This window comes from Solanum lycopersicum, chromosome 3 (genome assembly GCF_036512215.1).
Source record: "Solanum lycopersicum chromosome 3, SLM_r2.1".
Taxonomy (NCBI): Eukaryota; Viridiplantae; Streptophyta; class Magnoliopsida; order Solanales; family Solanaceae; genus Solanum; species Solanum lycopersicum.
In genome coordinates, this window is record NC_090802.1 from 63222065 (window position 1) to 63237839 (window position 15775).

The 15775-nt window shown below is 32.0% G+C and overlaps 2 protein-coding genes across 2 annotated transcripts; one reads left to right on the top strand and one right to left on the bottom strand.

The window, feature by feature from the left end:
- Positions 1 to 1701: 1701 nt before the first annotated feature.
- On the bottom strand, positions 1702 to 9473 carry LOC101266921 (nuclear pore complex protein NUP96). Its single transcript, XM_010320428.4, has 6 exons — positions 9230 to 9473; positions 6428 to 9012; positions 5999 to 6122; positions 5028 to 5173; positions 4436 to 4533; positions 1702 to 2170 (listed from the first exon to the last, which is right to left on the bottom strand). The coding sequence occupies exons 2-6, from the start codon at positions 8963 to 8965 to the stop codon at positions 1975 to 1977; spliced, it is 3102 nt and encodes a 1033-aa protein (XP_010318730.1). The 5' UTR covers positions 8966 to 9012; positions 9230 to 9473; the 3' UTR covers positions 1702 to 1974.
- Positions 9474 to 13114: 3641 nt separating this feature from the next.
- Positions 13115 to 13966, top strand: ERF52 (ethylene-responsive transcription factor 52). The gene is made up of 2 exons (NM_001320128.1): positions 13115 to 13308; positions 13534 to 13966. Exons 1-2 carry the CDS (start codon positions 13226 to 13228, stop codon positions 13937 to 13939), a joined length of 489 nt encoding a protein of 162 aa, NP_001307057.1. The 5' UTR covers positions 13115 to 13225; the 3' UTR covers positions 13940 to 13966.
- The last annotated feature ends 1809 nt before the right edge of the window (positions 13967 to 15775 follow it).

The following is a 15775-nucleotide window of genomic DNA, read 5'->3' on the forward strand; positions in this document are numbered from 1 at the left end:
AATGATACAAAATCAATTACGCATAACAAAACATTTATTGCATCTAGAATTCTTTAAAATTATTTAATGCAATTCAGAAAAACCATAAAGAAAATTTTGAATATAACAAGAAAAATTAGGAATGAACTTCATTTAGATTTAGATTTAACTAAACAAAAAATACTAGAATCGTATGTAGTACCCATAACCTAATGGACTAGGGGACTTCTAATCTTAGGGACATTTTGATCAAAACACTAAAATCATATCTTACTAAATTGTTTTAAATATTTTTGTAATTTAAAAATATTATATAATATTAATGAAACCATATATTTAAATTGTCTTAATATCTTTTTCTCATTTTATTTTTACTTATTATTACAGAATTTTATTTTGTTTTTTAATCTTTATCTTTTAATAGGGTTCTACCCATACTTCACTTTTCTTATATGTTTTAAAACTCTACAATATATTATGAAACAATAAAAAAAATAGAGAGAAATAATGGCAGGTCCTTACATAATTAATTTCCCAATATAACTTACGGAAAAGGGCCTAAAATACCTTCAAAGTATTGGAAATGGTACAAAATTACTTTTCATCCACCTATTGGCTCCAAAATACCCTTCCCACTCACCTATTGGGTCAAAAATACCCTTGGCATCCACCTTTTGGTTCAAAATTGACCACTTATTTAACGGTTTTATATTTAAACTATTTAAATATTTTTTGAAATACGTAGTGCTCAACTATATGTTATAATTTAACTTATTAATATAATTTATAAATCAATCCACTACCCACCCCATTAATAATTAAATCCCTCAAAATTAATGAACTCGTCACATTATTAATGCAAGCTACTGCCAATTGAGTGTTTTTAAAAATTATAAAAGTAGATTATCATACATTCAAATGACTAAATAAAAATCACCAATAAACTTAAAAGTCTGACTATGTTTATCTTAATTATTCTTACGTCTCAATTATGTAATGTTACTTCATAGGTAACTTTTTTTCAAAATAATATATTAGAGTTTTAAAACAAATCATAAATATTTATAAAATTATCTTTAAAAAAAATGCATGAATAAATTCGGGATGTATTACTTCTTTACCTTTAATCATAAATTTCTAATTTTATTTTGAAAGAAAGTGTCCTCCTAAATAAACGGCTCAACCTAAATTTAATTGGAGCTCCGATTCGGATTCGAATAATTTTGAATGTCATTTTCAGAAATCTATAATTTCATATTGTTTTAGTAGTATTTATGACGATTTTGATATTATAATTGGATTATTAATTGGGTGAAGTTTAGTTAGTAATGAGTGTGTAGTGGTTTAGTTTATAAATTATATTAATAAATTATAATAATAATCAATAATTGAACGCCAAGTATTTTTAAAAAAAATATTTAAAGAGTTTAATTTTAAAACAATTAAAAAAGTGGTCAATTTTAAACACAAAGGTGAATGACAAGGATATTTTGGAGCCAATAAGTGAATGAAAATGGCATTTTGGAGCCAATAGATGAATGAAGAGGTAATTTGGTATTTTCAATACTTTAAGGGTATTTTAGGCCCTTGTCCGTATAACTTATTTCAAATCAAATGAGCCCTTGCCACTTTCATCATATAAAAGTATGTGAAAGAATACTTACGGTACTAAATGTAACTTATAGCCAAATAACCAAAACTTTGGGGCTCGCCAAAAGCATGTTAACGTGCAAGTACAATTAATCCAAATCAGATTCGGATACATTGTAAACATTCATTAAACCGCAATTCAAACTTGTCCAGCAAAACCCAAACTTTTATAAGTACAGGATCTACTTATGAATGAATACACAAACTAACAAAGGTAACAGAAGTCCTAGGGGAGAAGGATTATAACAGAATTGGTTGTTACTACACAAATGTTGACATTTTTATGACGTATAAACATACAAAATTTCGTTGTTAAAATCGAGTTATGGGGCTTGAAAAAGAGAGCTATGACGACACCTCAGAAAGGTAAGATGTAAAAAGTGACACAGCATCCTGCAAATGGTATGCGCGTGTATCTTCAGGTATGGGTGCTTTGAATATGGTATCGTAGCAGCTTAGCTGTACCTCATTTGATGAACTTCTACCGCTACCAGAAAGCAGCAAACTGCATATCTCCTCAGCCATTTTCGAATAAACCACCCTAGAGACGACAATAAACATCCATTAGCTCAAACTTGTTACTTTAGGTGCTTAAGCATAGAATAAATGGACTTAAAGCATTCAAGGATCATGTCAAATTTTCATGTTTTATGGAATGATTTACACCTCAATATAAACCAGTTGACATAAAGCTCTACTGATTTAACCATAGGTGAGAAGATTTTAGGTGACCTAGGGCCATAAGTTAACACACTCTAAGGGCAGTAGAAACATAGACAACAAAATAGTGAAAATATTAATTACTACATGCAACAATTCTCTCTTTATAACATCCATGCACCAAACTATTATTTTGAATTTTAAGGCCGAGTACCAAAGAGACACCTTTACTCGCATTGATTTGTAACTTTGTATTCCCAACCGCATTTTTCATCCAAATACTTCAGCTTGATCAAAACAAGTCCTCGTGACAGTTGACGAGCTTATGTGTGGTATAATTAGGCTGAATTGGACAAGGTAAAAGTACAACACTCTCATTGCAACTCTTCAGTTCCTTTACCCAACTATTCTCACGTCCTTCAATTCTATTATCTCCTTCACCAGAAAATCAGACGGGGACTTTTATGTGTTGGTTGTTGTTGATGGTGGAGATTGAATCATTGAACAGCTACTATGATGATTTGACTCTTGGTTTGATTTTGAAATTTGAAGTGGTAATGATGCAGGGAAAGGAAGAGAGAATAACAGGTTTCTGTAAGGGTGAAGGCTTTGGGGCTTGTAGGCAGGAATCAGATAGCAAGCGAAAGACCCAGATGAGTCATCTGAACTGGTAACTGGCAGTAACTCTTTCTGTGTTTCCGGCGACAGAAAAAAATATTTGGAAATTCTGCTAACATTCGACACATTGAAGTAAAAGAAATGTGAGAAAACAGTAGGAGGAAAAGGGAGTTTAGGATGTGGAAATTTGTTTGTATGGATTTAGTTGAAAATTGTGGTATTTCTTGGTTGTTTATTGTGATGATTAGTTTATTTTCTGGCTGACTTTATAAAATAAGGGGAGATGTACAGGGGAAGTGAAGGAGGAAGAGGATTTGTTTGGTGTTGGTTGAAGAAGATGACGTATCAGGAGTTTGTCTGATGTGGATATGATAAGTAATCCACGTCAAGGTGAATGTGGAACTCGCAAGGTTAGAGGCATTTGAAAGACTTATTTTGATCAAGTCGAAGTGTTTGGATGAAATCCCATAGATTAGGGGAGCAACAAAATAAATTGGTACATGTATAGGTGTCTATTTGGCCAATCGACCTTTACAAATGGTAAGATGCACCTAATATGAGTTCTGCTAACCATGGCCAGTCTCAACCCTAGAAAATGGGAAAGGTTTGGTAGGTTAATATGAATCCTTCGGATACTTAGACATGAATAGATTGGAAATAATTCAAGGAATTTATGCAGCCAACAAAGGATTCCTATAAACAACCCCTTTTTAGTTAGGGATTGAAGCATAGTTGAGATGACACTAGCTAATGAACAGGGTTGAAGTATTTATTTTTTTGGAACTGGAATAAGATATATTCATAAAGATGGCATTACAAACAAAGTTGAAGTCTTATACCAACTAGATATGATCTTAGGAATGAGTAACGTAGTTTATCGTTGTCTCCAAAAGTTGTGTCCATTTTATATGATGATTTATCTTAACAGTTTGTTCCAGGATCCATGTAAAAGACAAGAAATTGAACAAATTTGTTGGTCTTTACCCTTAATAGCTAGGAAGGGTCAAGAAAGAAATTCAGCTCCTGGGTATAGATGACACTAGTATGTTTTGCCTAGATATAGAAGGTGTAATTAAATATATTAATGACACTGAAAACAAAGAGCATTTCCACTCCATAGTATTCCCAGCCCCATTTAAATTCACTAAATGCGAAATAGGAACATCAAATATTTAAATCTAGGTAGCAGACACAGGAAGCTTATTTGTCTCCATCCCTATACTATTTTAAGAAAATAAAGAACAAATGATTTCTTACCTCACATTCTGGATTTATTCATCTAAAAAAACAATACCATGTGGATGTTAATGCTTTTATTTTTGGTAATTGGTAAGTAAAGATAAATTAATCCCATATTTAGAACTTATCTGTACCAGTTTACTATCCTAGATAACAAATCTCTCACACTTAGATATGAGAAATAAGGGTTCAATGAGATGGTGGAAAAGAGACGGGGGTTTCGCAGGAAGCAGTCAACTTTTCAAACCACATATTTCAGTATTAACAAATTAATATCGAGTAACATTACCTCGCTTTGACAGGCAATCTGTTTGTCCAAACAGCCAAAGAGTTGTTTAAGCGACTGATAAAGTCTGCACAAGCATTGTCTTTGTTTTCGATAGTGTCCTGCCAATAGAAATGTGTGCTTTGTCAATCTCTTAAAAGATGAATAGCTAGGAGATACTAGATAGGATTATAAGCTTCAACCAATAATCTTGAACAGGTATTCGCTCTACTTCCTATTACTATGCAGAGAAAAGACAGTAATCACTTCTCATGAGATTGACCAGTATCAAATGATCAACAATAGAGGTTAGATCCAGTTCATGAACTGTGCTCCAACTAGGATGAAATTCCTTTTTTCAGAAGCTGTCTTCTAGTCACTTACAAGTTGATCATTGATCAAGCTGTACAGCTAGTGAGCTACAGCTAAAATCTCATCCCCGTTCCAGTTTTCCTATCATTAATTACATGAGCTTCCCACAACCACCAGAAAAAAAAAATTATCCATGCAACCATCACATAAGCACACTTGGATCTAACGAGTTTAACAACTTCACGAAATTTGAGAAGAAGGATTCAAACACAAATAAGTAGATTATAGAGAAATTTCATATTACTTGATTCATAGTGTCACTGTCCTCCTGCAAAGAACTTCTCAACAAATAAAAAGAAATATATATTCCAGCTCCCAGATCCCAATCTTCAATTTCTGATTTGTGATCCTCCATGGAAGCTGCTAGCCTCCATATTTCTGAATGTTCTTCTGTGTATAAACAATGTTAGAATGATTTAGCACATCAATTTTTATTGAAATTCAAGGTTGAAAATTGAGATACTTCTAAAGCAAACAGAATGTAGTCAAGAGTTCTTCATCAACACATCAAACTCAGTCCTCCGTGCAGTTACCAAATTTGATTAGCACTTATTACATTTAAGTGTGGTTTATCACGCTCATGAATCATGATAACTTCATTGCATATACCACGATTCACTCTCTCACATTAACAGTTATTACCATGTGGTGTGTGGCTTATTCAGCCCATGGATAATTCCATTGTATACACCATGATTTTCTTCAATACACACTTTGAGTAAAGAGAAAATAGCAATGGCCATGCCCTCTCTCTCTCTCTCTCTCTTTGATAAGTAAGAAAATGATAATTTATTCATGTGGGATAAATGATAAATCTGTGAAGAAGCCTGCAAATCAAATAGGTGATACATAATTGCATATCACAGTATATGAGTAAAAACAAATTGTATAGTGAGTCATTAAGACTTGAAGGCGACTCAGACTGCCATAGAAAGACAACTTTTATGGTATCCGTGTTTCATTAATCCTATTCAAAAATATTTAACAAGGTTCACATAAGAATAAGATTGATGATGGAAGAAGATAGGGGAAACGCAAAGCCGGCAGAAAAGCATCCCAATGGAACTGAACTGAGGTTATAGGATCACTACAAACAAATATTGAACAGATATGTCTTTAGGTACATGTGCTGAATAATGAAATAGCAAGATATAAAGATGAATCTAAAAGATCGACAAGACATAAAGATGAATCTAGAGATTAACAAATCTATACCTGATAGAAAAAGAGAATGAGCAACTGAAGTCATAAAAATAGTGTGCGCTTTCTGCCACTTTCCGCACTCCAAAAAGTGTTCTAGGGCTTTGCGGAATTCAGAGTAATAATTAAAATATGTTGCCTGCAATGGAGTAAGACAAGGATGAAAAATATGATGCAAGTAGAAAAGTGATCCCACACCAGTGACAATCAATTGCACCAAAGGACTAACTTGAAGTAAAAGTACTAGCATTCAACTAAAGCATTACAACCGAAATATACACTGGAAATTTCCCTCCACAATTTCAGCATATTGTTAAACCATCTTGTCAGAAACAGCAAGCAAAAATACCCCAGTAACATAGATTGGCTTTGACTTGCCAGATAGTGGAAAGCGAGAAGCATGGATTAATGTAGAACTGAAATAAAATAAGGGCACCGACTCACCAGAGCCTCGTTCAACCATGCTGATGGAATACCTAGATCCTCCATAAATTGCCGCTGCAAGTCCTGAGAACTCCAAGTTTCACAGTACTGGAAGAGTATTTCCCTAATAAGAGCGGCTTGCAAATAAGGACAATCTTCACGGTGAGGCATGTGAAGCACCACATAGACAGCCCAATGACACTGACCAAGGCATAGCAGCTGAGAAATGAAACTAATGTCTAGCACATGAAGATCATTAGAACTGAAAGCACCAATGGCTTCTAAAACAGCTCGCTGATGCCAGATCATATGGTAGTCAAGGGGATCATTTGTTGAAGCAAAGGCACTGAACATTGTCTTTAGAGCACTGAAATCAATTTCTTGATTGGCATGAAGAAGCATAAGATAGTAACCGAGGTCAAAATGTTTAACTGCATTCCAATTCATTGAGACTTCTATAGGTCCTTCATCAATATAAACTGGAACTGGAGACGGAGCTTTTCCTTCATTAAGAAGCCTCTGATATGTGCGGAACACAATAGGCAATTCAGTTTCTGGTGGAAGCTGATACCACATCAACAACCCCAGAAACCTTTTCCAGTCAATGTCTACATCATGCAATGCTCTATGAATGTTGCCAGCAACCAACTCAAGAACCCTAATCCTCTCCGTCTCAACAAAATTGAAGTCCAACCCATTCACTCTCCAAATACCAAGCTGCCTAGCAACATCAGAACGATTAGCCATCGAACCACCAGCTTGGCTAAGAAGACATGCAAGCCGCACATCTCCTCTAGAAGCTGCCAGTTCCACAGCAGCATCCAGCTGCCGACCAGTTAGAAGTAAAAACATATGTTGTAGATCACTTGAATCATTCAAAGAACTTACTTCTTCCTGTACCCTGTGACAAACACTCTCTTGCAACCAATAGCTGAATTCTGCTCTCCTTATCAATGGAAGTGCTTCTGGATCAACATCTGCAGCAGTTTCTCTCGCATCAGGTATCATATCTTCCTCATCCTCATCTTCAAGAGACTTTAATTGCCCACTCAATTGTCTTGTCGAGAAAAGCACTTTTATTAATTCCCAAATCATTGCTTGGTGCATCAGAAGAACACGGGATGCTGGAGATAAGTCAGGAACCTCCAATTGCCTCTCAATGACACCAATATAGCTCCGACATACATCTGAAAGTATTAGACGATCACACACAAGTCTTTGAAGCTTTAACACAAAGGTTCCCTCCCCGAACTCTTTGGTTTCATGAGTAATTTCCTTGTGAAGATGGAGGGCTGAATCAAAACACAAATCAACAAGTTCCTGCCTGACCTTTTTATTTTCATCTCTAGCTACTTGGTCAAATGCAACCTTCTCCAAATTGATTATTGAGGACAAAGACTGATTGTCTTTACTACCAACTGGAGCGCCAGAATGAATAAGAACACCATTAGGCCCCCAGCCAACTCCAAATGATCTACCCATGAACAACCCCGCATCAACAACATTACAAGAGTAGGTTCCACTTATAGGTGTTTGCTGCCTGACATCCAGCTTGAAACCTTCAGTCTTTGTTGTCTTTAGAAGCACACCCTTATTTTGTTGGGTCAACAAAATGGACCCAGGTGAGTCCGAGCCAAAACTACCATGTTTATATTCAATCAAGGCCAATGGAGTCTTGCGAGTTAAAGGTGGACTAACTCTCTGGAACTTATGCTGCAAAGGGGATTTTGAAGATTCTTTACCGAATTGTGGTTTTCTATCAAAAGGAACACCAGGATAATCATCTATATCCTCTTCTTCTGCTGGAAACATCAGCATTCTCATTTCTTTCATCTTTACAGGATCTAACCCAAGATGAGCAGGAAGAGAATGTGAGAGGTCAGTTGTATTGGCTAAAAAGGTTTCTTCATCAATGTCAGAAACGTCTCCTCCGATCATATCCGCAGGATCTTGAACTTCAGGAGACACACCATCAATAATCATATCTTCATCTTCTTCCTCATCATTCAAACCAAATCTGCTGAAATGCTGAACGAAGAATTTCCATTCTCCATTTGATAGATCAAATGAGATAAAACGTGCTCCTTGTTTCTCTGTTCTAAGTCTTAATTTCTCCACCAGTCCTCTAGAAGAATCCACGTCATAGTGTTTGGAGGACCGTACTTCCAGCAGCAAAGTTACTTCAGCAGGCTTGTTAAGCCCCATACCAACTGGGGGCTTGTCATTTTCATCTTCATATACAATCACCTCATGTCTGCTAAACTTAACAATTCGATCCAAATCCAACCCCCTAACATCTGTTTCCCCAGAAAATTCGACAAATCCATAACCAAACCTCCCAACAGTAAAATTTTCAACTTTACTGCAATACCCTGAGCTCATAAGCTCCCTAACAGCCAATTCACTCAAGCATGGCTCAGTAAAATAATCAGGAGATCGCAAGGTAGGTAAATCAGCTTCGTTCTCGCCCAAAATCTGATCTAAAGCAGAAATTTTTCTTCTCTTACATTGAGACTGAGAAACAATAAGTTGTTCAGGATTCCCTAAATCAACCTCCATTACTATGTTACTTCTTCCAAAATCTCTACGAGTTTCGTTACAAATGCCTGATAATCAAATTCAAATGCACATATTAAACTTACATGGGTAACGCAACAGTAACAAAAAATTGGCATGGCTCAGACTAAAGAGTTAAGGGCATTGAATGCGGGAAAACGAATCAAAAAAGAAAAAAACACAAAGCAGCTCTCAAAACCCTAATAAGTTCGAATGAATCTACCACAGATAACGACGAAACAGAAGTAAAAAATGGAATGAGCTTACCTTCGACTAATGATACAACAATTAGGGATTCTTAGTTTCCTTAACTTGACAGAGTTCGTCTTCATGAATGTGGCTGAGACTGTGGAGCGAGACGAAGGGTTTTAGCTTTGCTTTCTCAATTTTCCCAAACTCCCGCCTCTACCCCTCTTGCGAACACTCTGGTCACTAGCACGTGCGGGCACGTGATGTGTTAAAGGGTAAAATGGGAACTTGCACCTTTTTTGAATTCTTGTCGAGTTATGTTATTCATTTGTTTGGTGTGATGTATAAAAATAAATAGTAATGGGATAATAAGAAATAGTGATCATATCGAACTTGTATATCTTGTTGGTTATTATGTTTGGAAAACTTATCTCACCGTTTATATAATAGTGATGAAATAAATAATGAAATAAGATTATCCCGTAATAGCTAATTGCAAGATAATTAATCTTAAAATAACTTATCTTCAACTAAACTAAACGAGAGTGTTAAATTTTAGCGCAAGTAATACTATCTTATTTTGTAGCAGAGGTTTGCTAAACTATTAAATTCAATACACCTAATAAGTCATCGTGGGTATGATTTTGTAATTTAAAATTTTGGATAATTAATATATAAATTATGATGGTATTTATGTATATTTTATGTAAGATTATAAAAAAATTGTATAATTAATACATAAATGAATTAAGGCAATTAATTCTTACGTGAAATAGTATATAATTTTTCTCACAATTAATATTTATATAGCTGATATTTATATAACTTTAATCGTCTTTTAAACAACCATTTTGTTCTCGTTTGATTCATGAACGAAAATATATGTCTGATTTACAATGCAACATTTATAATACTAGAATTAAAAAATTTTGACTATGTAGTACAGATGTTTTGTTTAGTTCCTTAATTGAAAAATGAGATATATATTGTTTATAAAAAAAATAATGTGTTTAGTTATTAGAAATTGAATTAAGTTGGTTGAACTTTTGTTTTGGGTTTTAACATTGGACTTTGTGAAGAGATATTCGGATATATATGTCATTTGATTATTTTAATTGAGAATTAGTTATAGATTTTGGTATTATGATCCCATAATCTCACATTCTGAAATAAACAATTATTGACTAAAAATAAATTAAAATTAATTCTACATTTTATCAAAATAATAATTATATCATTAATTATTTTATCTTCAATATTTGTAACGGATAATTCTAATAAGTTGAACAACCTATGTTAGAAGTATTTGGAGTGAAATAACAATTTACTTACAAAAGCACTGAGATAAATAAATAAAAAATAAAAAAAACGTAGCTAAAATCCCAATAATTAAATTTTATGCATGAGTGTCATCATTTTGCCTAACGTAAAATCTGCGTTCATCATTAACAAATTTTTTTAAACACACCATGTTTTATATAAGTACTTGTTACTTTAGTCACATCAAGAAAGGACCTACAATGAATTGGTATTGCAAATTCATGCATGCATAATGATCGAGAACAAATACATATTCTCATGATTTGTATTTTAAAATCACTTCATGAACATTGAAAATTTAAATTATGATATTCTCAATTGAATATAAGTATGAATAAAATATCCAAACAAAAATAATAAATTGATATCTCTAATAAATTGTCATCATTTTATACCTATATTTGGTATCGCTTTCTTCTTTGCAAATAAGCATATGATTACAAGTGAAAATACAAGTCCCTTTTGTTGTATCTGAAGTTGCTCGTGGTAAGTCTAATCATAGAGGATAATAAAATTATAGTAAGTTCATTAATAATTATGCTACTTCATTTTACATGAAAACTTAGTATTCATAGAAATATTACATTTTGGTAGTTTAGAATTGTAGTTTTCAAAGTAAATTATTTTAATTTTGAACCACGATATATATAATATTTATATAAATATATTAATTATAAACTCCCGCGAACAAGAAGCAAGCTTTAGCAGAGTGATTGATAGTTTGATAGACACTTTTAAAATTTACCGTCACGTCATGTATAAGGTTCAAATTTCATCGTGAAACTTACATTTTCTTAGCTTCTTTTTGGCTAAAAAAAAGATTAACCTTTTATATTTACAAAATATATATTACTACTTTTTAGAATTTATTTTTTGTTAGTCTTTTCACATATTTATAGTTTATTTTTAATATGCTCAATTAAAATCTTAAATCTACCACGATTAACGTAGCAATCCAACTCCAGACTAAGTTTATCGCTCCTAAAATTTTACTTGAGACAACTTTGCGGAAATTTGGTACTGTTACATCAAAATCACTGCTCCAATGAAACATACATATGATGTAACACAAATAAATATGGGAATAATTGTATACAATAACAAATTAATAACCTAAAATAAATAGAGTAGCTATTGTTTGATTTAATTGTGCTCCATAATAAACGTTTGCCAAAGTTTCTCAGTCGTCTCTCTCTCAAAACTCTCGCTCGTCACTCTTCCATTCTCGCTCACCACTCTCCCTCCGCTCGCCTCTCTTGCTTTATACAACAGAAGTGTATAAATTGTGTTTCTGTTTTTGTATAGAGCTAGAGAAAAACTATATTTTCTTCCTATAAACTTATAATTATACAATATTAAAAAATATTACTTCGATTCAATTGTATGCAAAAGAAATTTTATACACATATTGCAGCAAAATAGGTCAACGAATTATACAATTGTGTATTATACAATTGCAGTGAAATAGGCCAGTGAATTATGCAATTGCAGCGAAATAGGCCAGCGAATTATACAATTTAGGCCAACGAATCATACAATTGTATATATATAACGAGACCAGCGAATTATACAATTTAGGCCAGCAAATTATACAGTTGTATATGTATAGCAAATTATACAATTATATATTTGCTATAGAACACAATTATACAAACTTTATTATAACATATAAAAATTTGCTATATATGAAAATTGCCCATAAATATATACTACGTAATGGTATATGTCTATTTAGAGATAAAAGTCAAATATTTCAGCTATATTACAAAACTAAGAATTAAGACAGCTAGCAGAGAGACGCGTGCAGGGAGAATTAAAAAGCGGCTTCAGGACCAGATTCAAATTTTATCGGGTTCTCATTTTTAAGATGATGGAATCAATTGCAGATAGTAAAATTTTTAAATTTTATTCTTATATGTATTAAATATATTTTTTTTAATGGAAAGAGACATTTAGAAATTGATCTATTCCAAAATTTATTACTATGTAGAAACATATTATCCTTCGTTAGTTAGGCTAGATTATGACTTTAACAACCTCACGAGTTGAGGTGGAGACAAAACACCTTCTTTTTAGAAAGAATATTGTGATTTAAAATCAATTTATATAACAGATAACTTATTGTTTCAAATTATTTCATTAAAGATTAAAATAAAAATCTTAAAATAATTCTTTTTAGATATATATGAATAATTAAATACAAGATATTTAAATTTTCTTTCCAATACTATTAAATTTGCTAAATTTTGGAATTTGAACGGAGAGATTCAGTCAAATATGTACACAAATGCATATATATGGTAATAATCTTAGGAAATATGCCATCTTACTGATATTCTATCCTTTGTTCCGGCTCATTGACAGGGAAAAAAAAGGAGGAGGATATTTTTACTTTTAATAAACTCTGTACTATCCTTTTCACTGAGAATTTTTTTTATAATCATATAAATATTCACATAAAAAACTTATTCACATCAACTCAAATTATACTGCATAAAAGAAAACAAGGAAAAGCTATATAAAGTACCCATCATAGGTTTGTCATGCAGTAAAAACAACAACTGCTTCCAAAATATATTTTTAATAGCTAAGACAAATTCGAATTCAGATTAATGGAACTTTACAACCCCGTAATAATTTGGAGGTGAAAGCCAAAAGAGTCGCTTACAAAAGCCCCTGAAAACCTTTAACCTTCTTCCCCTGCATCTCTTATGCTAATCACTTCCCTTGCTTTTATAACCTCTAAATTTCCCCATGTCTCGACCACAACAAAAATATCGAGGTGTTCGCCAGCGCCATTGGGGATCTTGGGTTTCCGAAATTCGTCATCCTTCATTGTAATTCTTCTCCCTCTTTTCTCTTTTACTTACAATTCGTTTCATCAGTCAAGAGCAGAGCTAGCTTGGAGTTGTTGAAAATCTTAATATTTGTTTCAGTGGTCAACTTAATGGTCATTGTTAGTCAGAAAATGAAAATCTTAATAGTTCAGTTGATTGGCTTGATTTTTCATATTGTAATCTCCTCCATCGCCCTAATGTAACAAAAATAATAATCTTGTACAGGAAAACACGGATATGGCTGGGAACCTATGAGACATCAGAGGATGCTGCGAGGGCATATGATGAAGCAGCGAGACTCATGTGTGGTTCAACAGCACGCACTAATTTCCCATACAATGCAACAGAATCTTCAAGGTTTCTGTCTTCTGCTTTGATAGCTAAACTTCAAAGATGCAACATGTCATCTCTCACTGCTACGTCAAGAAGACCTGGAAAGACAAGATTGGAAGATAAAAAAGAGAACGAGATATCCACGCTTGTTAGAGACACGGGAGATGGAGAAGAAAGGCAGAGTGAGAGTGCATCACAACAATACATGAAGGCACTTGAAGATGAACATATAGAACAGATGATTGAGGAATTGCTTGATTATGGATCTATTGAGATGTGTTCTGTTCGCAATGAATAAGACATAAATGCAATAATTAGCTTCAAATGAAAATCATTACGTACGTTTTTGTCTATTTTTATTTTTATTTGTCCACTGCACTAAACAGTTTAATCTATTTATTAGAATTTGTGATTCGAAAACAAAGTGTGAACTCATGGAGGAGTGATATGATCCTTTTTTTCTACAAAATTCTGAAACTTAACAGACACAGATACCTTGGGAAAGCAGTAAGCTTTTTGACTATTGATTTTTCTTTTATGTTCTTTCTTCTGGGACTAGATCTGGTGAATCCACAACCAAATAATTCAATAGCAGAAATGTTGCATTCATAACAAGGTAATATCAACAATTTACGTAGCCTCCTTCAATTTTCAAAATCAAATAATTCAATTTTTATTATAAGACTTTTAAAATAAATTTAAAAATTACGTAAAATATTGTAAGTTCTAATCTTACAATAATTTGAATACACATGACTCACGAAATCATGTTAATCGTTTCTGTATTGTTTTAATTTTATTACGTGTCTCGTAAGTGAATGCATCCTAACCTATAGACCTACATAATACAAAGAGACAAAAAGAGATTGGAAATGCGATCAAAATAGTCTTTTCTTTCGTATCAGTAACAGTACATTAAATAGGAAATGCCTAATTGAATTTGACGAAGACTACGATTAGAATGGTGACATCTTAACATATTATTGAACAATAATACATCAGTTGAAACAATGTCAAATTAGTTGAAATTTGAAATATAAAGGTGAATATACAAGCTATTATGAAAACCAGAAATTAAAATACGTAGCATAAATGCAAATTGAAGGGAGGTTTTGTAAAAAGTACCGTTGCTAATTATTATGTTGCCTGTTTTAATAGTGAATTTGACGAATTTTTAAATTTAAATTATATTACATTAATTTGATATTTTAAGAAAAAAAAGATAGATATTAAAAAGGTAAACAAAAACTACAATAAATTACAAGCTTTTTTTTTGCTAACATCATGAAATGTTAATTACAGTTCTTGAAAAAGTCTTTTTGACCAGAAAGTTTAGTCAGAATTTAATCAGAATAGTATTTTAATAATGGTATTTTATCTTTTTAAATATTTTATTTTTTTAATTGTAAACATTTTAAGTTAAAAATTCAAAAAAAAAACAATTTTTTTAATAAAAAAATATTTTAAAATTTCTAACTTGATTATATTTAAAATTGCGGTGTACCATACAAGAGTGATAACTAAATGAGGAGTGTCTTTCGGGCAAGTATTGTTTGGCTTTCATCCCGACACGTGCATATTAGTTATGACGTGACATGGTTCAAAAATATTTCGATTTGTTCGATATAAATTTTATTTTAAATATTTTACTTCCTATGTTTTATTTCACGTGAAATAACTTTTTTTCTGTTTCATGTGAAATTTTTTATTTTTCGAGTCACATCGTTTAATTTTGATAAAATATTTATGTATAAATTTTTTAATTTTTTAAAAATAAATTTTATATACTTATAAACTATATAAAATTTTTATTTTTTGAGTCACATCGTTTAATTTTGATAAAATATTTATGTATAAATTTTTTAATTTTTTAAAAATAAATTTTATATACTTATAAACTATGTAAAGAGTGCTATAACTTACAATAATTAATAATTTAAAATATTAAAAGAATTTATGAAAAAATTATATTAAAAAATAAATTTATTTAAATCTTTTAATGTGAAAAGTGCCACATAAAATGAGACGAAAAAGTATGATATTTCGTACATATTTTAAAAATATATTATGATATTTTGTGCATATGAAAAATTTTCATGCTTAATATGTTTTATATTTGTATACATATATATTA

Bases quoted from the DNA above. Each gene is read 5' to 3' on its own strand.
- LOC101266921 (XM_010320428.4), bottom strand. From the start codon at position 8,965: ATGGAGGTTGATTTAGGGAATCCTGAACAACTTATTGTTTCTCAGTCT. The intron at 5,174-5,998 runs GTATAGATTTGT...GTTTATACACAG, and splicing joins TCATTCTCTTTTTCTATCAG to AAGAACATTCAGAAATATGG. The intron at 2,171-4,435 runs GTAATGTTACTC...TGTCGTCTCTAG, and splicing joins AGATTGCCTGTCAAAGCGAG to GGTGGTTTATTCGAAAATGG.
- ERF52 (NM_001320128.1), top strand. From the start codon at position 13,226: ATGTCTCGACCACAACAAAAATATCGAGGTGTTCGCCAGCGCCATTGG. The intron at 13,309-13,533 runs GTAATTCTTCTC...AATCTTGTACAG, and splicing joins GAAATTCGTCATCCTTCATT to GAAAACACGGATATGGCTGG.